A 27,835-nucleotide genomic window follows, 5' to 3' on the forward strand; every position below is an offset into this window, starting at 1 on the left:
TGTTTACCCCCTTTTTCAGATCATTTATGAACAGCCCTGGTCCCAGTACAGACTTTGGGGGACTCTACTATTTACCTCTCTGCACTGTGAAAACCGACCATTTATTCCTATCCTTTGTTTTCCTAACTTTTAACAAGTTACCGATCCATGACCTTCCTTCTTATCCCTTGCTTGCTTAAGAACCTTTAGTGTGGGACCTTGTAAAAAGCCCAAGTACACTAGATCAACTGTATCACCATTGTCCAAATGCTTGTTGACTCCCGCAAAGAATTTGAATAGATTGGTAAGGCATGATTTCCCTTTACAGAAGCCATGTTGATTCTTCCCGAACAAATTGTGCTCATCTAAGTGTCTGATAATTCTGTTATTTTTACTATAGCTTCAGCCAGTTTGCCTTGTACTGAAATTAGGCTTAGACTGTAATTGTCAGGATTGCTTCCGGGAACCTTTTTACAAAAAAAAAAAAAAAATATGTGTTACATTAGCTATCATCTGGTACAGAGACTGATTTAAGCAGCAGGTTACATATCATGGTTAGTAGTTCTGCAATTTCATATTTCAGCTCCTTCAGAACTCTTGGGTGAATACCATCTGGTCCTGGTGACTTACAACTGTTTAATTTATCAATTTGTTCCAAAACCACCTCTACTGACACCTCAATCTGGGACAGTTCATCAGGTCTGTCACCTAAAAAGGATGGCTCAGATGTGGGAATTTCCCTCACATCCTCCACAGCAAAGAGTGATGCAAAGAATTCATTTACCTTCTCTGCAACAGCCTTATCTTCCTCGAGTGTTCCTGTAGTCCCTTGATTATCCAGTGGCACACTAACAGGCAGGCTTCCTGCTTCTGATGGCCTTTAAAAAATTGTCTGTGTCTTTAGCTAGTTGCTCCTGAAATTCTTTTTTGGCCTGCCTAATTATACTTTTACACTTGACTTCACTAAAGATAAAAGATTTTCAGGGAAAAGTTTGTTTTTTAAGTTGGATCATATCCCATAACATTGCTCCTCTGAGAGTTCCATCAAAACAATAAATATGGTCCATGCTGGTGAAGCTGTGAAAATAGCCACATCACGATTTTTCCAGGATTAAATTGCCTAGCTGCATTATGTTACATACTGCACTTGTTAAAGAGATGTTTGATGCAGGTTTGCTCTTTAAATGGGCTCACAACACATTTCTACCTACCTACACTCAAAAGGAATTCAAAAGCTCCCTTTGCTTGCCATTAGTTATGACACAGAAGCTGCAGGTAAAGGATACAGCAACTCAGTATATTGTCAATAATGAGTGGCAAAAGAAAACTGCACACGACTCCATTTGTAAAGTAGCGGTCTTTTCACTTACACACTGTAAAATACAGAAACACTGAATGACACTAAAAAACTGATTTTCAGTGACGGCATCCTAATTTCCCCTTGGTTTCTATTGAAGTTTTCTATAGGATTTTTAGAAGTGGCCACATTCTAGACCACAGTGTGCTTAGTATTGCATAAGTGTACAATGGGTAGGGTGCAAGCAGCTTAACTTGCAGTTTGTGAATAAGGGCCAAGCAGGCCCGACATGCAGGAGGGAGTCTGCTCTTCACAGCAAGGGCTCTGGCTAGCATCCTGCCTCTCAGTGCTTCTCAAAGCATGGTGTTGTTCTACACTGCTCTCAACACAGAGCTATCTTAAAGGAATCACAGAGCTCTCTGGCATAGGTAGACTATTCAGACTTCCTTTCCCATTACACACACAGCATCTTGAGAATGGTATTGCTGAAAACCAATTGGTCTATCTCCAACTTTCATGGGGAGGTGGAGGGTTGGAAGAAGGAGGGGAAAACATGGCTGAAATCCCCCACCCTCACATAAGTTAACATGTAAAATTTAATGGCAAAACAACACAACTCTTTTGTACAAACATTAACATTAATAGGATTTCTGATTCTACACGTTAATTGTACTTTTCTGCTTTTACATACCAAACTGCGCATTAATACACAAAAATGCAATATTCTGCGCTTACATAATATTTTGATTTTGTCTGATTTGCATCATTTCTGTTGATAAGCTGCAAACTGGAAATGTGAAATAAAGTGATTTCTTTTGCGTAACTTTCCCTTTCCTAGCTCTTTCCAATTACTACAGTGGAACTGTCTGAGAGTGAAAGGATGCTGTACAATTATTGACCCATAACTGCACATGTACTTATGCAGTTCCATCCATTCTGATTGGCACTGAGAGTCATGTATGACTACTTCTCAGTAACTGTATGTATGGAAACTCCTTAATTCTAGACAGCCAAAGAAGTGTGTAATCCTTATAGAGCTATTTCTCAGCAAAACCTATAAAGATTGTGCAAGCTACTGGAAGCCACTGTCCTCAGAACTCTCCGGTCCACGTATCTATAGCAAACATTGCTGCCTTAGCATTTGAACTATTAACCCTCCTACACTCCCAATAAACTTTCCTATCACCCTGAATAACTTCAGAGATTACATTTAATTTATTCTTAAAAGGATTTATGCATGAGTTATTCAACTTTCACTTATTAACTCTGAATATGTTTACTACTGTATAAAACAGGAAGCACCCTCAAGTTATTTAAATAACATTGGCACTTAGTGTTGAAATAGACTGACTTAGAATAGACCAGTTCCTGTCTAGCACTTCAAATGCAGCCTTACACATAATGCACAGGCTGTTCAGATGATGGCTTGATCTCACCATGATGCAGGCTTTAAAATAGTCTCTGCTTGGGGTGGATTATTGCTGAAAGGCCTCACAGAAGCAGTGTAGTTTTAATTACGGTTATGAAGAAAAGGATGTTTGCCTGGAATGTTAGGAAAAGGAACGAGTTTCAAGAATAAGGGAGTGGCATTGAAGGAAGATTTTATTCAAAACTGGGGAAAATGAAGATTGACACTAGGTTTGGGAAGAGCACAGCATCAGGAGGAAATGAGAGTTGAGATAAAAGTAGGGGTGGGGAACCTGGAGGGAGAGTATGAGGATCTTGAACTTAATTCAACCTGCAGAATGGGCAAGATGGTGGAGATTTCAGGGATGATAGAGAAGGGAAGGAGAGGGCTTGGCTGGGTGGCTGGGAAGAAAACTCTTATCTTACTATGGATGTGCATTTCTCCTCCAGCCCATATTCTATCCTGCATACCTTGGATTGGGAAGGACTTCTTTCACAGTACTTCAATTCTGCACTGTCAGATACCAGATGCTATCTGGTTTAACCTCAGATCAAATGTTTTTTCAATTGGTTATGAAACACACAAGATTAAAAACAAGCCCAAGATGCAGTTCTGCAGCAAAATGAAAGGAAAAGGCATATTTTGATGTAGGGCAGTAGTTTTCAACCTTTTTTCATTTGCGGACCCCTACAAAATTTTGAACGGAGGTGTGGACCCCTTTGGAAAGTCAAACTGTGGTCTGCGGACCCCTACCATAGAAGTCTTAAACTAAAAGCTGACTGAACAGAATTCAACTATAATGTTACACATGCTTGGCATAGCATTTGACGTAATGTGAGAAAGGGCAATAAACTGTGGGCTTCTATGGTAATGACAACACTTTTGGATTTTGCCTTGTAGGTGGGGGTACGGACATACTTTTGATTAATCAGAAATTCTAACAGAATGCCTGTTCTGGGATCTGAAACTTTACTTTCCATAGTCATCTTTCACAGACCCCTTAGACATAGTCTGTGGGCCCCCAGAGGTCAATGGACCACTGATGTAGGGCATGCTCTCAAGAAAGGGAAGGTTGTGACACATTTTAATGGATGCTTACATTTATTGAAAGTGAAACCCTGAGATTGCATTATGTTAGTAGTAGTTTTTAGTGGATGCAGACAAAAGACAAAATCCTTGCAAATGCGGCTAGGAGCGCTGAGTCATGCGCACATTAAACTGGCTAAGTCCCATTCAGCATCACCATTATTTTTGTACTGATTCAGCTCAAATCTTATGCAGGAAAATATACTTATTTGACCCTGAGAAAGTGAGCTCAGAATGGATTTGCTGTGCACTGTATGCCTGCATGACTCATAGTGGCAATTTACTTGAGAGGAAAAAAAGCGTATGTATCGATATACCCTACAGTACTAACCATCTACTTCCCACATTCCCAAATAACTGCAGTCTGGCATTGTTTTTAAACTAATATTCATGTTCCAGAAATGACACTTAAAAACAACTTTATCAAATGGAAAACTAGAAAGATAATATTGTTATTTCCTGTGCTAGAGAATCATATATAAAGCATATAAAGTTTTGTTATACCAAATTTTGAGTAGCTGTTCTCCCTGAAGGCTGGGCTCCCTGTTTTTACACCTGTCAATGTGCAAATAAAGCCTCTAGAGGAAACAGTCACATTTGGGCCTGCAGTGTCATCGATACACAGATGACATTCAGCTCCAAGTCTTCTTTTTAATCAAACCCAGATATTACAGTCACATTATTTGTCCTGACAAATAATATTTGTCCTGACACATTATTTGTATCTGACAAAGTTATGTACTTGTATGAAAGCAAATTAGTCATGCCACAAGCCATAAAAGGAGGAAGTAATGCTTGTGAGTAAAAGGAAGCATTTGGATGAATGGGAGGTGTTTTAATTTTACTTAAAAGCACTAAAATATCATGTGTCACAGTTACCGAGCTAGCTGAACTGCAGTCCCCTCTCTGGGTCTCATCCCCACAAGTGACAAGTCTCAAGCTGTCACATCTCTCATGGTAGAATCATGCAGTTCTGCCAGTCAGACCAGGACTTGTGTGCTAACTGTGATTGCCTCCCCTGGTCTGTCTTAGCTTCTGTACCCGCAGTTTTGGCCTTGGGAGCTGTGACCAGTGGTACAGCGACCATACAACTTTTTCAGAATAAAGCATCATTCCTTCTTAACAGTAGGAACACTAAAGAGCACAAGAATTTTAAACCAGAACAGTCTATGAGCAGAGATATCTATCTGCAGCTTACCTTCCCCCCCTCCATGATCGCCAGGTAGCCCAACTTCTTTAGATTCTCTCCTGAAGCCTCTCTGTGTCTCAGCCTGTTTCCCCAAACTGTGCCTGACAACTGATCCCACCTCGATGTTGCTCTCTAGAGAGGGACTTTATGACTGGTTAGTATCCTTTTGATCTTAGACTCCCCAGCCCTGGCAAAATAAGCCTTTTAACTTTGGTTAAGCCACAGCAGGTGGGCCCTTCCCAATTAATAGCCCAGCCATAAGTCTCTCAATGACCTTTGAAGTGTTTGCCCCAGAGGTGTCTTATCTCTAGTCACTGTCTCATTTCCTGCTTGTTTCTCCTAAAAGGCTTTTTTAGGGTACGTCTACACTACAGCAGCACAGCTAGAGTGCTGCACTGGTGGAGACGCTTCCTACCTTGGCGGAAGGGGTTAATCCACCTGTCCAACAGGTGGGAGCTAAGTAGATGGAAGAATTTTTCTATCAACCTAGCCGTCTCTACACGGTGGGTTAGATTGACCAAACTTCATACTTCAGGGTGCAAAATTTTTCACAACCTAGGCAACGTAGCTAGGTTGATCTAATTTTTAAGTGTAAACCAGGCCTTAGCTCCATATAGTCAGACAGAATCCATCTCCTAAAGCGCTCGGACAACCACAGAGCACATATAGCATTCATAAATTAATGCAGAGCAGCCCCTACATCCTCCACCCCATGGTTATAAATGCTTAATTTACCAACCAAACTTGAGCATTACTAATGCATTTGCAGATCTGTGAGTCAGTCATTGGAAGACTATGTTATTGCTATATACAAAAAGCAGCCGTGGCTGCTAATGCCACACAAGTTAAGTCTGTCAGCATTGTCATTTATAAACACGCTTCATGAGCTACAACTCAGCTGTACAAATTTGTTGTTGGAAAAGAACAAAAGAAGCAGAAGAAAAAGCCTTCCAAGAACAGATGTTTTCAGGCTTTTTTAACTTAAGAGACAAGGCATGATGAATGTTAACACTGGAAGGAGCAACCTGGGGACACTGAATAAATACAGACATTTAAATAAATAATTACAGACATGGACTGGGATTTTCAAAAGGAGTCAAAGGGAGCTGGGAGACTAGCTCCCATGCAGCTTTAATGAGACTTAAATGCCTTCTTCCCATAGGAACCTTTGAAGTCAGAAGTATTACTTTTGAATGTCTCTACTGGTGTGGCCAAAGTGAGGCTCATGGATTTCTACAATGGAACCTACTGCCCCCCTACACTATTAAGATGCAGATGGACATAACTCCAGGTCCCAGCATGTGACACTGAACTGTTTGATCAAGAAGAAGGCCACTTGGACCATACTGGAGTATCACATACTGAGTCCTAAAGCCTCTGTATTTCCTGGAGCAAACAGGAGGTGTTGACATATGGGATTTTCAAAGAGGCTCTGCGTGCAGCCAGCCACCTGTGCACACTAAGTGATGGTGAAGAGGCATAGCCTCAGGGTCAGGTGCACACCACCTTTTTCCAGAACTGAATGGGATGTGCTTATGGGACTTGGTTGCCCACATGCGCCTCAAAGTTCTGGACCAGCAGACAAAAAGAAGTTCTCCAAATCCTCCTTTTGATGGCCACTGGGTCAGCTACGGCCAACAGGGGAAAAAAAGGCAATTAAATGTGTGCTGAGGAACAGGGTGTGTGTGTGTGTGTGTGGAGGGGGCGGGGGCGAAAGATTTTTGAAGGGGAGGGGAAGGGAGTGAGGAATGCCAGGATCTACTGCGCGCGCACACACTTTTTGCCTGGCATACAGTGCTGTGCAATAGGTGCACAACAGTAGTTAGTCTATATTAATGTGACATGCAGGGAGCCAGCCACACAGCCTTATGCATGTTTTCTTTTTCATTGTGGGAGTGAGTCTGCACTATGCATTCAGGCCAGAGTCATCACCGAATGGGCTGCAGCCTCACACTCTCTTTATAGGATGAGCCTATAGCTTAAGTCCTCCCCTGTGTTTCACTCTAGAGACTCACAAGACTGACATTCTGAGAGTTGGGGCTAGGAGAGAGCAAGATGCCGGTTGAAAACTCCCTCAAACAAAGCCAGTTCCTTCAGGGCCCACTGCAAGTCCTCAGTGGGGTGATGAATAGCATAAGATAGAGTTCGTCTTCATTGATAGAGGGAGCGCCTGGGGACACCGCCAGCCTAGCTCAGTGCCTGAATCTCTTCTTTTCTAATCCACTAATGCTTCTCCTTCTAATCTCCGGTGACAGAGCTCCAGCCTGGGAGACTGTGTGGTGGCAGTTGCCAGAGCCACTACAGAACGCTGAGAAACCACAACAGCTTAGTGGGTTAGGGCTAAATGACAGCATTGACTGCTTCCAGGGGAGAAGTTACACGTTTTCTTTGTTCCCTTTGCAGCAGCTAAGAAAACCTAAAGTGCTTTATGGGTTTTATTTTCTTTCCCTTCTGTTTAAGTGTTCAGTGCACAACACTTCTAATGATCCATTTCACTGACGTTTTATTTAGATAAAATGCACCTGTCCAGCTTGATGCTCATGGTGTGTTCCAGCAGACCAAGGAGCCAGCTGCTTTCAGGCCCGGAGAAACTAGAGGAGGTGGTGGTGGCGGCAGTGTGCGCAAAGGTAGAAGGCAAGTGTAACAAGGGTCTGACAGGAGGTATGTTGACAAGAGACTGATCTTTATTTCCTCGTGCCAGCGGGTAGGTCTCAATGGGTAAAAAGGGTGCATCAGGTCTCTGGCCAAGCCTAATTTTCAGTCTGCTGGCACAAACATGTATTTGTCTTTTGACAACCGGTACTGTTGGGGCACAAAAAGTTTGCTCACATCACAAGTTTTTTTGAAAATTTGGCCCACTGGATGCAGCCTTCGATCTCCTGGGAAACTGCAAATCTGGATTGTTCTGGTCTATGTAGTATATAAGAGTATTTATAGAATAGCTCCAAACCAGTCATCTAAGGACAGTTTCTATTTTCTAAATACTATTGTTAAAAATAATAAACTACAAACAATCCTGTTAAACAACACTGACATTTAAATTAAATCCACAAAAGCCAGGAAATGAAGAGTTAAATGAGAAAGCCTGGAGTGTCAACCTGATCTCACAGAGTCTGGCTATTGCAGAATACTGTATGGCATGTGTAGGGAAAATACAAAATGATTAGCACTGCAGAAAAAGCTGACATAAAAGAAATAAAAGGCATGAGAAAAGCCTTAAAATGTGATTTGCTGAAAAATACCAGATGTAATCATTTTAGGTTCTCTTTCACATATGAGAGCTTTATCTTATTTGCTCACTAAAAGTACAATCTCAACCTTGCTTTAAGCACTTCCATGTCCTATTCACAACAAAGCCAAGAGCCTTGACAGATCTATAATGGTTGTTCCATCCCTCTATTTCATTGAGTCTCTACTTTTCATTCATAAACTATTTAATAAAAGGAAGGTTCCACCCTCCCTTCCCTCTCCATCATCCTTCCTCTGGCATTTTCCATCTACACAGATCATAGGAGGAGATTTCTTTGTTAAGCAATTACTGTGTTCTCTCCTTATATGGCTAGAATCAAATCGTGCCTGAGTGAGCAAGGAGTCAGCTGGTGGAAAAGTCACATAGCAGGAATCTGCAAGGGCTTTATATATCCAGCTAAAACAATAATTTAAAAAGATACTGCATGAAAAATTCCAGACTATTTTGCAGTGTTGTTTCCGATCTAATCACCTCTCCTTTCCTTCTGCACTTGCTTTCTTTCCCTCCTCTAATGACATGTACGGCCATCATAAACTGTACCAAACGATTTTAAGTGTTTTATCCACATGCTCTATAAATGCTTATCTTCTCTGCCTCCCCTTCTAAACTCCAAACCTTCCTGCCCACTCACAGTAGTGAACAACATACAGGGGCACTTCCAAGGCCAGCCACAGCGGGAATGGTGTGCTCAGATCAGTTACAGAGCAAATAGCAGGAGAGTGGGAAGGACCATCAGTAGGATAAAAGTTTCCTTAGATTCCTATTTACAGGTTTTGTTTTGAGGGCCAGTGGGTTTTAAAATTGTAACATGGGTCATGGGAGCTGTGATCTATTACCAAGGGCTCAGAGGTTAGAAACTAAGGATTTCTGAATATTGAGCTAATACACACTATTTATTGAACAATACCTTGTGAGTCGAGGTTACAGAATGCTTCACAAACCAAGTTAAAATATTTTCAGTGTCCAATAAAAGCAATAGTCTTAAATCCAACGTCACATAAACAAAGATTCGAATAGGGATTTAAAACTTGTCCACTCGGATGAATATTAGAAAGCGTTAGAAAGGAAATTCCATATCACTGTTGGTATGTAAGATGCTGCTGTTTCCACATCACATATATGCAGCTTCTTGGTAGTACAAGACTTGAACAATAAGTAGAAAGACAATGACCAATTTCCCATTGTTACCATCATCTGGCACTTCAGGAATTTAATTTAAAAAAAACATTGTTACATGTTAAAGGTCCGATTTCACTGATGATGTAAAGCACCTAGCTGTGTCAGTCAGTTTACACATCGCTACCTCATCATGTTTGTACCCATGTATTGGGGGGGAGGGGGGAATCTGGGCAGCTATCCCATAGTCCCTCAGCAGACATCTGATTGCCAGAAGACATGCACTCAAAGGCAATAGCAGCAGTGTACTCTGGGATGTCCTATTACCGACAGCGCTGGGAAGGACAAGGATCAACCAATCTGGTCACTCAGGCATGAGTAACAGGTCCTGTCTATGTTGCAAAGAACAGTGTTACAGCATGTTTACGGGATGATAGCCACGTGCTAGCCCTAGGCTCCAGGCAAGGGCAAAACACACAGCTGCCATGATTACTAACATTTTGAGCCAGCCATATCACTACTCGGTAATAAGTTTGGTTGACAGCTAAAGTGTAAATGGGGCCTTTTAAATCAAATCATTAGGTTAATTAATATTGAATCTATGATTATAGCTCCAAGTGAAAAAAGTAAAGAATGGGTGAATGAGGAAACAAGACAAGGGTGCCTGGAAGAGAACAAGCGGATGAAAGCAGGCTGCATGTTGGACTGAAAAGTGCGAAAAGGAGGGAGCAAATGAAGAGAAAAACATTGAACCAGGATAAAAATATTCTGCTAAATACACATTCAAGCCAGCTAATTTTGTTAAGAGCTTTTCCTCCTTGGGAAAAAGACTTGTTATGGAGCCAGCCCTTTAAAAATCCATCCTCCCACACTTCGCTACCACCTCAGGAAAAGCAAGCTTCGAAAGGCATTTGAGAGGTTTAAAGAGGAGTGAGGAGACCACTCTCCTTTCTCATGTTAATAAAATTAATCATTTACTTGGGCCATTAACCCAACAAGACTGGCTTCAGCAAAGTTATTAAAAAAAGATATCCAGGCTTAAGTGAAAGCAGGGAGTTGGCGTTTCTTTCGTTGTCTGTGTTTGTCCTAATATAACGACAGTTAAGACCTCTGAAGCTATCACTAAAAAGTTCTCACAGCGCCAACAGCATAAATGGTTTGGGCCCCGACTATTTGAAAGATTGCTTCTCTCTGAGTGATACTGCAGCAGTTGCAGCCAGGAGAGGCATTCAAGCTAGAGGTCCCCTGGTTTAAAACATAGGGAATTACTCACAAGGGCTTTCTGTGGGTGTTCTAGGGAGCTGGAGGTATAATTTCCACCCTCAATCAGAGCTAGCACACTAAACACAGAAATGTAGCCAAAGTGGCCCGAGCGACAGGACGTGCTAGCTGCCCAAGTTCATAGCTAGGGTTTCAGATGGGATCATACTTGGGGCAGCTAGCCCCACCCACTGTAGCTACACTTTTATTTTTAGTGCACTAGCTTTGATTGAGCTATTGAAGGTATATCTACCTAAGTTGGAAACTACACCTTCAGGTCCAGTGTAAACATAATCTAAGAGGGATTTTGGAACTCACTCCACTTGCTTGCTCTGGGGTCTGACAGAACTCAAACTTATTAGCCTCAGAGTATTTACTGAGAATCTCACTTCTTCTGCATTTTTCAGTGACGAGTTGGTGAGATAACTGGGGTAGCTGATTGTGAGTTTGCTGTTATAATTGCTGGTGGACTTTTGATCATTATACATGCCATGTAATGTTCTGTCACTATTCAGGTTATGTTGTGAAGACACTTGGCTGGTATAATCCTATTAAAAGTACAAGGACATTTATGATATCCTTTGCTGTGTTTCTAATATTTATACTGCACCTAGAGTTGGGATAAGTGATTGTTTACATTTTAAAGTAATAGAGACAACCACCTAGCATATATATTTGTTTTTTTTTCATGAAAAAAAATAATGTAACCTATAAATGGATGAGCAGATCTCAAATAAAAAAGTAGGCGATTTAAAGTTTAGAGCTCAAAAATATTCAATTGTAATAAGTGATTTGGTTCATTAAAGTAATTTTTTAAAATGCTGTATTATAAACTGGTTTCAGAGTAGCAGCCGTGTTAGTCTGTATTCTCAAAAAGAAAAGGAGGACTTATGGCACCTTAGGGACTAACAAATTTATTTGAGCGTAAGCTTTCGTGCGGTACAGCTTATGCTCAAATAAATTGGTTAGTCTCTAAGGTGCCACAAGTCCTCCTTTTCTTTTTGTGTATTATAAACTGTTTGCATTTGACATATTCCTTCATAACACAGTATTTTCATTAATTTTTAAAGAGGGCAAATCATTGTCAAGTTACCGTTATCGTTCTATAGTTACATTTCAGATCTTACCGCGTTGCAAGCTTATGGCAAACGACACCAGTGTCTGTTATGACTTCACTCAGTCTCAGCTCTAGGTGTACCTTTCCCTGAAATACAGAATGACATAATGCCACATGAAAATTACAGCATTATTATATAGCCAACCACAACATTCCACTTAAAAACAAAGCAAGTCTGTCACCATCTGCAATTTCAAAAATAGTTTTAGTAGTTAACTAAATAGCTATACAGTCTCAGCAGTTTTTTTTACTAGTCAAATGAAATCAGCGGGCTAACCTCCTAATTCAACTTCAGTCCATAAAAATCTGTCCCTTACCTTACCTCTGTATATTACAGTAATTGAGAAATACAGGTTTGAGTGACTAACCTGAGACTAAAAATATTTCATTTCAGCTTTATCTAATTTTAATGTTTTAAAGTTTAAGCACAGATTCTGCACCTCACCAGTCAAGAATAATATCACATTAGTGTATGATAACTGGATACGTCTAAACCCTATGTTTTCAAAATTATGAACCTGCACATGCTAAAATTTATAATCTGTTATAAATTGCAAAAGAAGAAGAGGTACTAGGCAGGGCAACTAAACAAAAATACAAAGGCCAAGTACATTAGTAGTTTTTAATCATCTATCACCACAAAGTTTTCATAGATTCATAGATTCATAGATATTTAGGCCAGAAGGGACCATTATGATCATCTAGTCTGACCTCCTGCACAATGCAGGCCACAGAATTTCACCCACCACTCCTAAAAAAGACCTCACATCTATATCTGTGCTATTGAAGTCCTCAAATTGTAGTTTGAAGACCTCAAGGAGCAGAGAATCCTCCAGCAAGTGACCCGTGCCCCATGCTACAGAGGAAGGCGAAAAACCTCCAGGGCCTTCCAATCTGCCCTGGAGGAAAATTCCTTCCCGACCCCAAATATGGCGATCAGCTAAACCCTGAGCATATGGGCAAGATTCATCAGCCAGATACTACAGAAAATTCTTTCCCGGGTAACTTGGATCTTACCCCATCTAAAAACCCATCACAGGCCATTGGGCCTATTTACCATGAATATTTAATTACCAAAACCATGTTATCCCATCATACCATCTCCTCCATAAACTTATCGAGTTTAATCTTAAAGCAAGATAGATCTTTTGCCCCCACTACTTCCCTCGGAAGGCTATTCCAAAACTTCACTCCTCTGATGGTTAGAAACCTTCGTCTAATTTCTAATCTAAATTTCCTAGTGGCCAGTTTATATCCATTTGTTCTTGTGTCCACATTGGTACTGAGTTTAAATAATTCCTCTCCCTCTCTGGTATTTATCCCTCTGATATATTTATAGAGAGCAATCATATCTCCCCTCAACCTTCTTTTAGTTAGGCTAAACAAGCCAAGCTCCCTGAGTCTCCTTTCATAAGACAAGTTTTCCATTCCTCGGATCATCCTAGTAGCCCTTCTCTGTACCTGTTCCAGTTTGAATTCATCCTTCTTAAACATGGGAGACCAGAACTGCACACAGTATTCCAGGTGAGGTCTCACCAGTGCCTTATATAATGGTACTAAAACCTCCTTATCCCTACTGGAAATACCTCTCCTGATGCATCCCAAGATGACATTAGCTTTTTTCACAGCCATATCACATTGGCAGCTCATAGTCATCCTATGATCAACCAATACTCCAAGGTCCTTTTCCTCCTCCGTTACTTCTAGTTGATGCGTCCCTAGCTTATAACTAAAATTCTTGTTATTAATCCCTAAATGCATGACCTTACACTTCTCACTATTAAATTTCATCCTATTCCTATTACTCCAGTTTACAAGGTCATCCAGATCCTCCTGTAGGGTATCCCTGTCCTTCTCTAAATTAGCAATACCTCCCAGCTTTGTATCATCTGCAAACTTTATTAGCACATTCCCACTTTTTGTGCCCAGGTCAGTAATAAAAAGATTAAATAAGATTGGTCCCAAAACTGATCCTTGAGGAACTCCACTGGTAACCTCCCTCCAACTTGACAGTTCACCTTTCAGTAGGACCCGTTGTAGTCAGTTCTCTCGGGATGGACTTCATCTTTCCAGTCATTACAGTCACAATGTTAGTTATACAGCACCCTAACTCAGGCCAGAAATGTACTTTCCCATAATATATAATCATATAAGCAAGCACTCATCTCAGTAACCTTTACTATGTCTTTAAACATGAGCCTATGGTTTTATTGAAGAAAATTCAGCGGCTGTCTTTACTGTGTGTACAATAAAGTGGAAAATGTTGGATGATTTGGCCTGTCTTGGTGACATCATGTAACGGGCCAGTCATCAATTTGAATTCAACAAGGCCAAAGCTGAGCACTTGATCCTTCACCTCCAAAGACCTTCCTTTCACTCCATTCTTCGTTATCATGGAGACTACCACCATCCTTCTTCTTAGTACCTCAGGCCTGTAAACTGGGAGTCGTCTTTGACTCAGACCTCTCTCTTGATTCACACATCCAGGCTGTATCAAAATCTTGTTGTTTCGTCCTTCATGAGACCTCCAAGATTTGACCTTTTTTCTCTGTCCACACCACTAAAAATTGTGCTCAGGACCTCACCTGCCATTATGACTACTGTAACTTCCCACTCTTTGACCCCGATGCCTACAAACATGCCCCTCCTTCAAGAAGCTTCTGCGGCTGCTAAAATCTTCATGGATTGTCATTCTGACACTCATCCCCCTTCTTGCTTCCTCACCCACTGGCTCCTCTTACTCCACAAATAGAAGCTTCTTGTCTTTGTCTTTAAGGCCCTTCTCACGTTAGCCCCACTTTACCTACCTGATCTATTGTTTTATTGTGACTGTGGATCCCTCCTTCACTCTGTCAAGTACCCAACCTTCAACATCAACATCCTCCAATCAGTTTCTCCCTCAGAAAGTACAGAAGAGTCTCCCAACCCCAAGCCAACCCTTATTAGCAGGAAAAAATTCCTGCAAAAATCTGCAAAGTCATTACTTTAACCTCCTTTAAAATCCTTCCTTAAGACTCAGTTGTGCCACAGTGCCCATAAAACACATAGATGACAATGGCTATACAAGTAATGAGCTTCTTGTATGACAGTTTTCTTGCTTTACTGTTACCTTGTTCCCCCTTCCCTATTTGTTTCATCTATATGTTGTGGTTTGTCACAATTTAGATTGCGAGCTCTCTGCCTCTTTACCATGTGCTTGTACAGTGAGTAGCACAGTCAGGCCACAGTCCTTTGTTGGTGCTTTATGTGCCACCTCAGTACAAATTAATAGCAACTATAAACAGCAATAAGTTACCTTTAAAGGAATTAAGAGAACATGACCCTTCCACAGAAAATCTCAATACGTTTAATTCATGTTTTTACAGAAACATTTCTTGTTTCAGAGTAGCAGCCGTGTTAGTCGGTATCCGCAAAAAGAAAAGGAGTAGTTGTGGCACCTTAGAGACTAACAAATTCATTTGAGCATAAGCTTTCGTGAGCCACAGCTCACATCAGATACATGTAGTGGAAAATACAGTGGGGAGATTTTATATACACAGAGAACATGAAACAATGGGTGTTACCATACACACTGTAACCAGAGTGATCAGGTAAGGTGAGCTATTACCTGCAGGAGAGCGGGGACGGGGGAGGGGAATTCTCCAATGCATCATCAAGGATCTACAACCTATCCTGAAGGACGACCCATCACTCTCACAGATCTTGGGAGACAGACCAGTCCTTGCTTACAGACAGCCCCCCAACCTGAAGCAAATACTCACCAGCAACCACACAACAAAAACACTAACCCAGGAACCTATCCTTGCAACAAAGCCCGTTGCCAACTGTGTCCACATATCTATTCAGGGGACACCATCATAGGGCCTAATCACATCAGCCACACTATCAGAGGCTCGTTCACCTGCACATCTACCAATGTGATATATGCCATCATGTGCCAACAATGCCCCTCTGCCATGTACATTGGCCAAACTGGACAGTCGCTACGTAAAAGAATAAACGGACACAAATCAGAAGAATTATAACATTCAAAAACCAGTTGGAGAACACTTCAATTCCTTTGGTCACTCGATTACAGACCTAAAAGTGGCAATTCTTCAACAAAAAAAACTTCAAAAACAGACTCCAACGAGAGACTGCTGAATTGGAATTAATTTGCAAACTGGATACAATTCACTTAGGCTTGAATAAAGACTGGGAGTGGATGTGTCATTACACAGAGTAAAACTATTTCTCCATGTTTATTCTCCCCCACCCCCCACTGTTCCTCACACGTTCTTGTCCATTGCTGGAAATGGCCCACCTTGATTATCACTACAAAGGTTTTTCCCGCCCCACCCCACCCCCGCTTTCCTGCTGGTAATAGTTCACCTTACCTGATCACTCTCGTTACAGTGTGTATGGTAATACCCATTGTTTCATGTTCTCTGTATATAAAATCTCCCCATTGTATTTTCCACTACATGCATCAGATGAAGTGAGCTGTAGCTCATGAAAGCTTATGCTCAAATAAATTTGTTAGTTTCTAAGGTGCCACAAGTACTCCTTTTCTTTTTGAGAAATATTTCTGGTAACCTCAGGCACTGCTGAGACTGGTCTCTGAACAGAAAGAACAGAATTCTTCAAAATGTGCAAGTGAACATGAATGGGATGAAAGGTTTATTTACTGTGGTGGTTCAAAACGTCAAAAAGTCTGAATTCCACAAGTAAGATGGCAGCTTTCTATTTTAGAAATTTTTAACTTTTAATAGTTGACTCAAAGTTAATAGCAATTTACATATTTCCCCTACTTCTATGAATTTTTAATAAACTAAACTACAGTCTCTTTAAGAAGAAAAGACCCCAAATGTTGTATTAGCTCTTCCTTGTTTTTCTTTTCTAAAGAATTAGAAAAAATCAGACATTTGAAGAGTGACAAGCCTTTGGAAAGCAGCTCAGGGTCATGGCATCACTTAAGCTGGCAGCCCTGTGATTATTGCCAGAATACCTCATTACTTCCAGTTACCAAGCTCAGGTGTGGGTGTGTACCTTAATGTGAAGCTGTGCTAATATGCTTGGATGTTTAATTCACAGAAATACAGCTCCTGTGTACACAGCATGCTTTCTCCCATGTCAATTATGCCCTTAAGCAAAACACAAGGACCCATCTGAATTAATTGACTCATGAGCACCGCCATTTAGCCAGCCTGCAGAGTATTGGATAATGCATTTCTCTTAAAGAGAAGACAGCAATTTATGCTGCAAATTCATGTTATAATTCAGCCACTTAATAGTTAAAAAGGGGTGTAAATCACCAGTTAAAAAATATATTTAAGCCACTAAAGAATCAGAAAGTTGCCATCTTGCCTGTCTCCTGACAATTTATAGACAAAGGAAATGCTATTATTAGGATGGTAGTATCGAGAGGCCCAGTTGTACTAGGTGGACAAACAAACAAAGACATCCCTTACAGTCAATATAGACCAGGCAGAAAGCATGGAAGAAAAGAGGCATTTATTCTCCTTTTACAGAGTAGGAATTAAGGCACCGAGAAATTAACTGTCTTGCTCAAGTTGACACAGAATATTTAAGGCAGAGCCAGGAACCAAATTCAGATATTCCACATCCCTGTCCAGTGACGTCACCACAAGTCTATCCTTCCTCTCAAGTTCTATTCAGTGAACAATTATACATGGAAATTTAGAGGCTTGGACAGTTATGAAGTTGATTATATTAGTCACTGAATACATTTGTACAGAAAATATTCCAGTCCATTCTGTTCCTGGAAACCAGTACATTTACTAATATACCCTTTACCAGCACTTAGAAATATTGTTTTGCTGAACAGGTGGAAATGGAACACATGTTCATTTAGCTGCTGATCAGCACTTCATTTTTCACAAACAATGGAATGGTCTGGAATGCCATAATGAGACCAACTGGGTCTCATGTCTCAATTCTTCATTCAAAAAAACTGTCAGCAGATTGAGCTTCTTGTAGGGAAGCAGCAGCAGCGATGACAGGACTCAAACAGAAAACAGTACTATTCAGAGTTGTGGAAGTAAAAAATAGTGGTATTGCTAAAAAAGCACAAAATATTACATTGTATAACCACTCTTTGTAAAGAGCCATTACATTATTTAAAGATCAAATTCTGCTCTTGTTTACATGTGCACAGCTCTCGCTGGATAACACAATAGGAGTTGTGTGTACTTATTCAAAGGCAGAATTTTACTTTACATTATTAGAACTAATCACTTTAGTTTTTCCTCTATGGGACAGCCTAAATTCCATAAACTTGTAAAGCAAAAAATAGAACAAGGTACTGTTTTTAAATGACTCTGGTAAAACCTTTCATTGACCATTTTAATTCAGCTGGAAATGTAACTGTTAGTTACTACAGACTGAGAAATATCAAAAGACAGATGTAAAGCAACCAAAATTATATAAATGCTACTTATGCATCTTATGTTTCCAGCAGTTCTAAATTTGTGGTTTAATTTTAAATACAGTGTGTAAAAAGGAAAAAAAAAAACACATAAACCACAGTTTATCCTATAAATAATCTTCTATTGCAAAGCTGAGCCCTACTAGCTTGGGCTTCTTCTACCAGCTGAAATGAAATGGTGAGACCCCATAATAAACATCCCCAGAACCATCATTCATTTTTCAGAGTTAAATATCATAGGGACAATTACCAGTGGATTTTCCTAGGTTAGATTACGTGCTATCAGAATTTGGCTCCTAACATACAATGGTCAAGCACAGACTACAAAACGTCTAAGCTAACTCAAACATGGAACTGCATTTTGCTTTTACTTACTGTGATTGTTACGGCAAGAGTTAAAAATCATTGATGAACAGGAAAAACCTCTGGGCCACACCTGGACTCTTGTGAACAAAGGACTCGGACATATGCCTAATTGAAAAATGGGAGCCAACCTACTGAAGCCTGAAAAGCACCAGTCTAAAGAAAGTCATTGTCTAGTGCTTCACCAATAGTGTTTGTGTTGCTGTGGCCTACTTTAAAAGTATTTTTTGGAAAAAAAAATTAGACCGAAAGAATGAATGTTCAGATGATCACTGTTAATTTTAAACAAAAATATTGGATAACATTTTCAAACATGGGTGCCCAAAGTTAAATATGAATTTAAACGCCTAACACTGAACACTCATGTTTGAAAATTTTCTCATTATCTATCCATATATAGAAGGCAAAGAGGAGCAGCTAAGGGGAGTTTTGTGAGAGAGTTCTCCAGGTCAAGGAGGAGCGACTATGTGGCCCTTCGGATGAGTTTGTCGCATGCTTGCTGCTTGACTGAAGTACATAATGTGGTCTGTTTGTTTGGGGGCTGTGTGCTAAGCCTAGCAGCCTGCTAAGCAAGGCTGAGAGTTTCTTAACAAGGCTTTGATCCCCTTAATCAGGGAGTGGGAGCTACACAGGGAGAAGAGGAGTTTAAAAAGCCAGCTCCTAAGCGACCAGAGGAGTTTTGCGAGGGAGTTTAGAGAGGGAGTGGGAGAGAGCTAAATACACTTGATTAACATTCTCTAAACTTAGGGCAATAAATTACACCCCCCCCCCAAAAGTAATACAGAGGGAAAAAACCCAACAAACAAACCTGCAGGAGTAAAAAGACTGCAGGCAGAAGTTCAGCAGGAGAGTGGGGCTATCTAGTTTATTGCACTGAATGCAACATGCATGATTACCAGCCTTGTGGGCAGGTGGTATATGTGTGCATTTGGTGCAAGGAGCTCATGGCCCTCATAGACTGAGTGTGGGCTCTGGAGACCTGAATGGCTGCACTGGAGGAGCTCTGGGAGACTGATCAATGTACATAGAGGAGACTTTCCAGGATACAGTAGAGTGGTCTCACCCTGAGTCTGGGAGCCTCTGTGCTGTTGAGGAGGATAGAAGTCCCAGGGAAGAAGAACATCAAAGTGGAGTGGAGGGAAATGATTCCATAGTTGGATCCCTCCCTACAGATGATATTATGGTATCCTTTCACACTTAGGATACTTCTCCATGGGAGGGAACCCCAGTTATTAGGAAGAGACAAGTAATAGTAATGGGGGATTCGATCATTAGAAATATAGATAGCTGGGTTTGTGATGACCGGAAGAACTGCATGGTGAATTGCCTACTGGCAGCAAAGCTTGTGGATCTCTTCAGACACCTAGATAGGCTTATGGGTAGTGCTGGGGAAGAGCCAGTGCCCGTGGTACATATACCAGTGACACAGGGAAAGGTAGGACAGAGATCCTAGAGGCCAAATTTAGGCTGCTAGGTAAGAGATTGAAGTCCAGGACCTCCATGGTAACATTCTCTGAAATGTTTCCAGTTCCAAGTGCCGGGGCAGTTAGACAGACAGAACCGCAGGGTCTCAATGTATGGATGAGATGATGGTGGAGGGAGAAGGGGTTTAGATTTATTAGGAACTAGAGAACCTTTTGGGAAAGGAGGAGCCTATACAGAAATAATGGGCTCCACCTAAACCAAAATGGAACAGATTGCTGGCATGTAAAATTACAAAGGTTGTAGAGCAGTTTTTAAACTAAGGGCTGGGGGAAAGCCGACAGGTGCAGGTGAGCAAACGGTTTAGACAGAGAGATCCCGTACGGAAGGCTCTATTAACGGAGATTCTCTATATCCTTTCCTGCTTACTAGGATGGAAGTTGATAAAGTACAGGTAGGAACTGAAAAGAGAACAGTCGAATGAAAAAGTCCCATGCGATTACCTCACATAATGGCAGACAGCTAAAAAGTGACAAATTTTATAAGTGCTTATATACAAATGCAAGAAGTCTAAATACTAAAATGGGTGAACTTGAGTGCCTGGTATTAAATGAGGCTATTGGTATAACAGGCATCACAGAAACTTGGTGGAACTATGATAATCAGTGGAACACAGTAATACTGAACCAGGGTACAAAATATATAGGAATGACAGAATAGGCTGTACTCGTGGGGGAATGGCACTACACATGAAAGAAAGCATAGCATCAAATAAGGTAAATATCTTAAATGACTCAAACCGTACCATAGAATCTCTATGGATAGAAATTACATGCTTGAATAATAAGAATATAGTAGTAGGGATATACTACTTATAATCTGACCAGGATGTCTGTTAGTCTATAAGGTGCTACAGGACTCTTTGCCGCTTTTACAGATCCAGACTAACAGGACTACCCCTCTGATACCTGACCAGGATGGTGGTGGTGTTTGTGAAATACTGCAGGAGATTAAAGTCGTTATACAAATAGAAAACTTAATAATAATGGGGCTTTTCAACTATCCAAACACAAGGAGAGAGAGAGACTCAGAACAAGTTATTCCACACTTGCCTTTCCAAATGTGGTTTTTAGGATCTGCTATGTGCTATTGTTTGGATCCTACTGCTTTGAAACCTGGTATGCATCTTTCTGGGATGTGCCTGTCTCCAGAAACTGCTGGAATTAAAGAACAAATGGCTAAGGATTCATGTAAGTAGCAGTTTTGAAAAAGTTTCTAAATCTCTCTCTCTCTTTATGTACTTATATGACTTCCATTATCACAGTAACCGCACTGCACAATCTTTAATAGATTTAATCCTCCAACACCTCTGTGTGGTAGGGGAGTACTATTATCCCGATTTGTAAAACTGAGGTGCAGGGAGACTAAGCAACTTGTCTAAAGTCACACAAGAAGTCTGAGCTGGACAGGGAACTGAACTTCGGTCTCCCGATTCCCTGGCTAGCACACTAAATACTGGACTCATACTGCCTCCCTAAATAGATAATATAAAGGCATGCACAGTCTAACCTCTTGGAATATAAAATATTGACAGGTTTTCAGAATCTTGCAATATACCTTTAAACCACCACTTAATACCCCTAGTATGGGCCAGACCACTGGTAGAGAGAAATTTCTGGTACTTTTGATATCTCAGAGTACCAAATTTTGTGCTGTCACAGCAATTACAACCTAAAGAATTTTTAGAAAAGCACATTTAGAATTTATCAGTTGAATGCCTCATTACAGATGCTATTTGGGAGATTGAGCTGTAATTGTACGATTTAATTAATTTTCCAAAAGCCTTCATACTTCATTTTTAGGCAAGGGAGATATTTGGGGCTAGACTACACTGACAAGTCGCCCTTTAATTTCTTGTGTTCTTACTTCTCTATATGCAGAAATTTCCACTTAATAAAAAATAATGGAAGGCACTTTATAAATATCATTGGCCACAGAAACTTGGCTCACTATAGGGATCTAAACTATTTTTGTCTGCATGTCTTCTTTCCCAAACTTCGGTGCCTGGAAGTGGAAACAAACTAGTTAAGCAGAGAGTTGCTCAGGGGTCAACCACATGCAGTTCCCTCTTCTGAGAAAAAAAAGTTAAATCAATTCAGCTGTGCGAGTGAGAGAAAACAAGAGAAGAACCAAAGGGGACAAACTCCTCCCTGACTTTCAGAATATCAGAAGAGAGCCACTGATACAGTGTTTTGTCCAGAACTCAGCCGAGAGCTCCATAAAGAAACAAAGAGTATCTCTGGTACGGACAGAAGAATGACCGAATATCAAACATTCCATTTTGTTTTCAGAATTCCCATAATTAGCACAGCCACTGCCATCAGAGGCTTTGAAACTGGACTCCAGTTTACCACAACCAGGTGTGCAACCATAGCCAAACATTTTCTCCTGTTGGAGCTCACCAGCCTGAGCTAATAGTCTGTCTTGGGCGGGTCATTTGATTAGATGAGGACTCCACTTCCAGTCCCTAGCTATTTCATAACTGAACTTATGGTTGAACTGCACCCACAAAATAAAATATTGGGACATAATTTGGGATGCAAAGGAGATCTTACTATATGGCCTACATCATATACAGCAGGTCTGTAACAAAACAAATCCAGCCTGTTGAGGGTGCAGGCACACACGCTGTAGCACACTTCATTATGGAATTAGAGATGCTGGGCATCTTGCGGAGGTCTGGTTGGTCTCCAAATGTACAATTTAATAGATAAGAATAAGATATTTCCCAATTGCTAAGAAACTGCAAAACATCTTCAAATAGCACAATGTTAGCTTTCCTGTTTCCTGTTTTTCTTAAGGAAGAGAAATAGCATCTCAATACATTCAGATCCTGCCAATGGATGTGTTTTCCTTTTAGTTAAATATTTGTACATGGTACTGTGATGAACTGGGCATATGTCTATAGAATTTATGGAATCTGCGCAAGATTATGAACCTTTGCGCCTGTCAGGCTGCAAACTCCATTTGGAACGTGCAGCCTCTTGCCTTCTCTCTCTCGTTGGTCTGTATGGAATCCATGGCTGGTGGCAAAAGAACGATAATAGAGGGCAGATGACTCTTGAACACCCAATCGTTGGAAATCTACTCACTGTAGACAAAAGATTGGTCCTTGCCCAGAAAAACAGGGCATGCAGGGGAAAGTCATCTTGGCAACAAAGTCAACTGACAGAGTTTCTGCTCATATGGAGAAAACGGCAAGGGTGCCACCTGACACATGGGGGCTAAAGGTTTTAAAAGGGCAGAGGCTAGTCTGCTCTGGGGTCCGTTTTCTCATGAGGGAGAGACCATTCACCATGTGACAGCCTGCCTGAGGCAGGAGACACCCTGCCTCCCTACATTTCTGGACTCAAGATGGTTCCTCAAGAGTTCACAAGGAAAGAGTGAGATAGAAAATGAGGGATGTTTCAGATAGTTATTGTTTTGTATGATCTGTACGTAAGAGCATAAAGGTGTTAAGACTGGGCAAAGTGTGCGTTTTGACTGCATCACAACTTCTGTGTGCCCCAGAGAGACTTAAACTGTAACCAGAAGCTTCACATTGGGTGGCACTCTGGGAGAGGGGCATGTTTAAGTACCAGGGAATCTGAAGGATCAAGTGCTGTGTCCAGACAGGCTAGCATCTGGACAGCAGGAGGGAGTGCCAGATAGGTCTGCACTATGCGAGTGCGCCTAGAGACCCCAAGATTAGGGCAGTGGCTGGACTCCAAGAGCTTGAAACTCCCCTCACAGCAGCACTGGTGGGAAGTTAGGAAGGAGCTCTCCCTAGGATAATGGACAGGTACGTAATGAGGACTTTAGCGCCTGGTTTTCATTTCCAAGACAGACCATTCTTCAGACATAAAATTCAAGTATACTATTTTGAAACAATGGAAATTTCTTATCAAGAACAGGTGCTTCTCATTACACACCATGCTTCAGTCTGTCTTGTAAAAAGTAAAAAATAGACCAGAAAAATAAAATTAAAAAAGGAGAGATCTATAGCCTTGCTGTTCAGTGCTTAGAAGTTTGAGTGCAAATCTGGACAGACAGAAGTCTTGTCACAATGAAGGATCTGGTCACTAACTGGTTCCATTTCCCTGGTTCTCTTACACAATCTAGTTCTGTGAAATTTACTCTTGGTGAGCATATAACTCAGAGTCATCCTGCAACTGCATCAAAACATATTTCTTATCTCTTCAAAACAACTAAAAGAGAGAAACCTGAAAGCCACTTCTGAGAGATGAAAGGGTCACACCCATTTATTTCCGGTGCGGTGGAAAGAAAGTTAATATAAAACTGGAAACAGCTTCTTCTTTTTCTAATTTTTGAATAGCCTGTGGTTATAATATATTGCACATGCAGGCATTTTGAAACTTGCCCATGATTAACTTTGCTGAACTTATTTACATGCACCTAGCAAAGAGGGGAGTTGAGCATAATGAATGCAGATGCTGCACAATGGGCTCATTATTTTTTAAACTAGTAATGTCTAACACAGCAGATAATTCTATATATCTTCTGAACAACACTATCATACACAATCTTTTTTAAATCAGTTTACTAGCCTTTGCTATCCTCAACTTCCACCGCAGAAGCCTAAAGAACCTTATCTCATAAATCAGAGCCATAAAACCTTAATCCAAGCATATCTAATTTGCACATGTAAGAGAAGGTTACTTACTGTAACTGGAGGTTCTTCGATATGTGTAGTCCCTATCTGGATTTCAAATGTGGGTACACAAGTTCACCATGCGTCGGAGCCGGAACCGTTCATAGTAGTGTCCATTGACCTGCATGTGTGTTGACCATGTGGTGCGTCTGATCTACACCGCCCCAGTTTCCTCTTATCAGGAAGCAGAGGAGCCTGGAGCAGAGGGGATAGAGGGCGAGATTGGAATCCAGATAGGGACCACACATCTCGAAGAACCTCCAATTACGGTAAGTAACCTTCTCTTCTTGGAGTGATGGTCACTATGTGGATTCCAAACGTGGGAGAGTCGCAAGCAGTGATCAGAATGGAGGTGGGCGTGAGGTCTCACCAGAAGACACAGTCTGAAGGACGGCTTGACTGACAGCAGCATCTGACGTCAAGGCAGGGGTGATGGCCTATTGGGTGGAAAAGGTGTGAACAGAAGCCCAAGGGGCTGCCTTACAAATGTTATTCCAGGGAACATCTGCCAGGAAGGCGAATATTGCAGCATATGCCCGGGTAGAGTGGGCCGTGACTCTGGGAGGGAAGGTGACTCAGGAGACAGTATAGCAGTCCATGATGCAATGGGTGATACACTTGGAGAGTCACTGTGAAGAGAGGGCATGACCCTGGCAGCACTCCGTGATGGCGATGAAAAGGAGATGTTTGGAAGGTGCAGGTGCGTTGGAGATAAAAAGCCAAAGCCCGGCAAACATAGAGAGCAAGGAACGCATGCTCACCGGGAGAGGTGTACAGTTTAGCGTAAAAGATCAGGAGGTGCATGCACTGGCTGAGGTGAAACAGGGAGGCCACCTTGGGGAGGAATGTGGGATAGAGGTGGAGGGAGACCTTGTCTTTGAGGAAGATGGTGAATCCACCATCGCGGCTGCGAGCTCTCTAACTCACTGTGCTGAGGTAATTGCCACAAGAAAGATCAATTTCATGGAGAGGTGGGCGAGGGAGCAGATTGCCAGGTGTTCAAAGGGTGGCTTAGTGAGGGGAGAGAGAACAAGGCTGCGGTCCCAGGAGGGGGTAGGTTTATGCATGATGGGGAAAGTGTTGAGAAGGCCACGAAGGATGTGGGAGGTGGTCAGGTGCATGAAGACACAGAAGCTATCTACAGGGGAAAGAAAGACTCTCATAGTCATCAGGTGCACATGGACGAAGGAGTGGGCGAGGCCTGACTGGCAGTCAGGAGAACAGGAATAGAAGTGGAGTTGATGGAGTGATGTTGATGGCACGCCCACATAGTGAAACAATGCCACTTGGCCTGAAAACAGGCCTGAGAGGATGGGCGTCTGCTACACATAAGGATGTCACGGACTGGGGCACAGCAGGAGTCATCTATGCGTGAACTCCATCCAAATACTAAGGCGTGAGATAGAGAGGGCCTGGGCTGGGGTGACGCAGGCAGCTGTGTGCTTACTTGAGGAGATCTGGGAGGCCCCGAAGAAGGATTGGTGGGTGAGCAGAGAGGTGAAGGAGATCTGTGTACCAATACTAGAGAGACCAGGAGAGGACAATTAGAATGAGTACTGGCTGGTCACAGCAGACCTTATGCAGAACTTGGGGAAGCAACAGGACAGATGGAAAGGCATAACAGAGGTCGCTGATCCGTGGGAAGAAAAGGGCCCGGCTGAGAGCGCCCCTGGAGCAAAAGAGAGGAAGTTTGTAGTTATCCAGGGTCGAAAAGAGGTCCCAGTGTGGTGTTCCCCAGAAGAGATAGCAGAGAGTGGGGTCATGGAGTTCCCACTCTTGGCTGACATGGGAAGAACAGTCGAGCATGTCCACCAGGGAGTTGCTGGTGCCTGGGAGGTGAAAGGCATGCACAGTGATCCTATCCCGGAGGCACCAAGTCTCCTTGCATAGGGAGGAGAATCTGGCTCCACGCTGCTTGTTGATATAGACAACCACAGTCATGTTGTCAGACAGTAACTGAACATGCTGCGAGTGGAGGCAGAACAGGAGGTCTTGGCAAGACAGACAGCGCAGAGTTCTAGGATGCTGATATGCATCCATGCCTCCCTAAGCGACCAGAGGCCATGAGCCGTGTGACCGTCCAGATGAGCGCCCCAGCCAATGAGTGAAGTGGTGGTATGGGATAAGGGTGTATGTGAAAGGGACACTGGCTAAGACCGCTGACTGGTTGCACAGCCAGGTGAGAGGTGATGGCAGAGGAAGGGATCAAGATTGGTTTGCCGAGGCTGTCTGACTGAGGATCGTAGACAGAGTGGAGCCACAGTTAAAGGCAACACATATAGAGGCAGGCATATGGCATGACGGAAGTGCAGGCCACCATATGGCTAAGGAAGGAGAGGCACTGACGGACTTAGGTGCAAGGACGACAATAAAGCCACGCAACAAGAGTGGTGAGAGCAGCAAAAGGGTCTGAGGGAAGAAAGGCTTGGGCTGCGACAGGGTCCAGGTGAGCCTCTATGAAAGCAAGCATGCGGGTAGGGGTTAGGACTGATTTTTCTTCCTGGATACAGATCCCCAAGGTGTCAAGGAGGGTGCGCAGGGTCCATATGGTGGTGAGGAGGTGAGCTCAGGAGGGTGACACAAGGATCCAGTTGTCTAGGTAGGGAAACACAGAGCGACCCAGGTGATGCATGTGGGCTGCCACAACAGTGAAAACCTTCGTAAAGACACAGGGGACAGTGGCAATCCCAAAAGAGAGGACCCAGAATTGGTAGTGGGATGAGCCCATCATGAAGCTGAGGAATTTTCCATGAGCAGGGTGGATGTCCACATGGAAATAAGGATATGAAGGATATCCTTCATATCAAGAGCCGCGAACCAGGCTCCAGGGGGAAGTGACTGGATGCTGATGGGGAGTGTGACCATCCGGAAGCAGAATCTGTGGATGTATTAGTTCAGCAACTGAAGATCCAAAATGGGACGGACACCACCTCCCTTCTTTGGTACAAGGAAGTAAGGGGAGTAGAAACGATGGCCGTGGTAGTGCAGTGGAACAGATTCTATGGCACCCTTGTGGAGGAGGGCACATGCTTCCTCTTGCAGAAGATGGTATTGGGAGGGATCTCCTGAAAGCTCCACAGGAGGATGACAGGGCGAGAAGGAGAGGAATTCTGTGAGGTAGCCCTGATGAACAATGTCCAGCAACCAGTGATCTGAGGTAATCACATGTGCGAAAAGGGCGAGAGGACATCTGAAAACAATCGGGTTGGG

At 42.2% G+C, this 27,835-nt stretch overlaps 1 protein-coding gene across 2 annotated transcripts in view; it reads right to left on the minus strand.

Moving 5' to 3' along the window:
- RASA3 (RAS p21 protein activator 3) overlaps window positions 1-27,835 on the minus strand; it is a 266,350-nt gene that overhangs the window by 58,240 nt on the left and 180,275 nt on the right. For both annotated transcript variants that reach the window (XM_048856255.2, XM_048856250.2), the window contains exon 5: window positions 11,713-11,789. In XM_048856255.2, coding sequence (XP_048712212.1) covers window positions 11,713-11,789 — 77 coding nt within the window. The remainder of the gene's footprint in view (window positions 1-11,712; window positions 11,790-27,835) is intronic.

The sequence above is a fragment of the Caretta caretta genome, chromosome 1 (genome assembly GCF_965140235.1).
Source record: "Caretta caretta isolate rCarCar2 chromosome 1, rCarCar1.hap1, whole genome shotgun sequence".
NCBI classification, from domain to species: Eukaryota; Metazoa; Chordata; order Testudines; family Cheloniidae; genus Caretta; species Caretta caretta.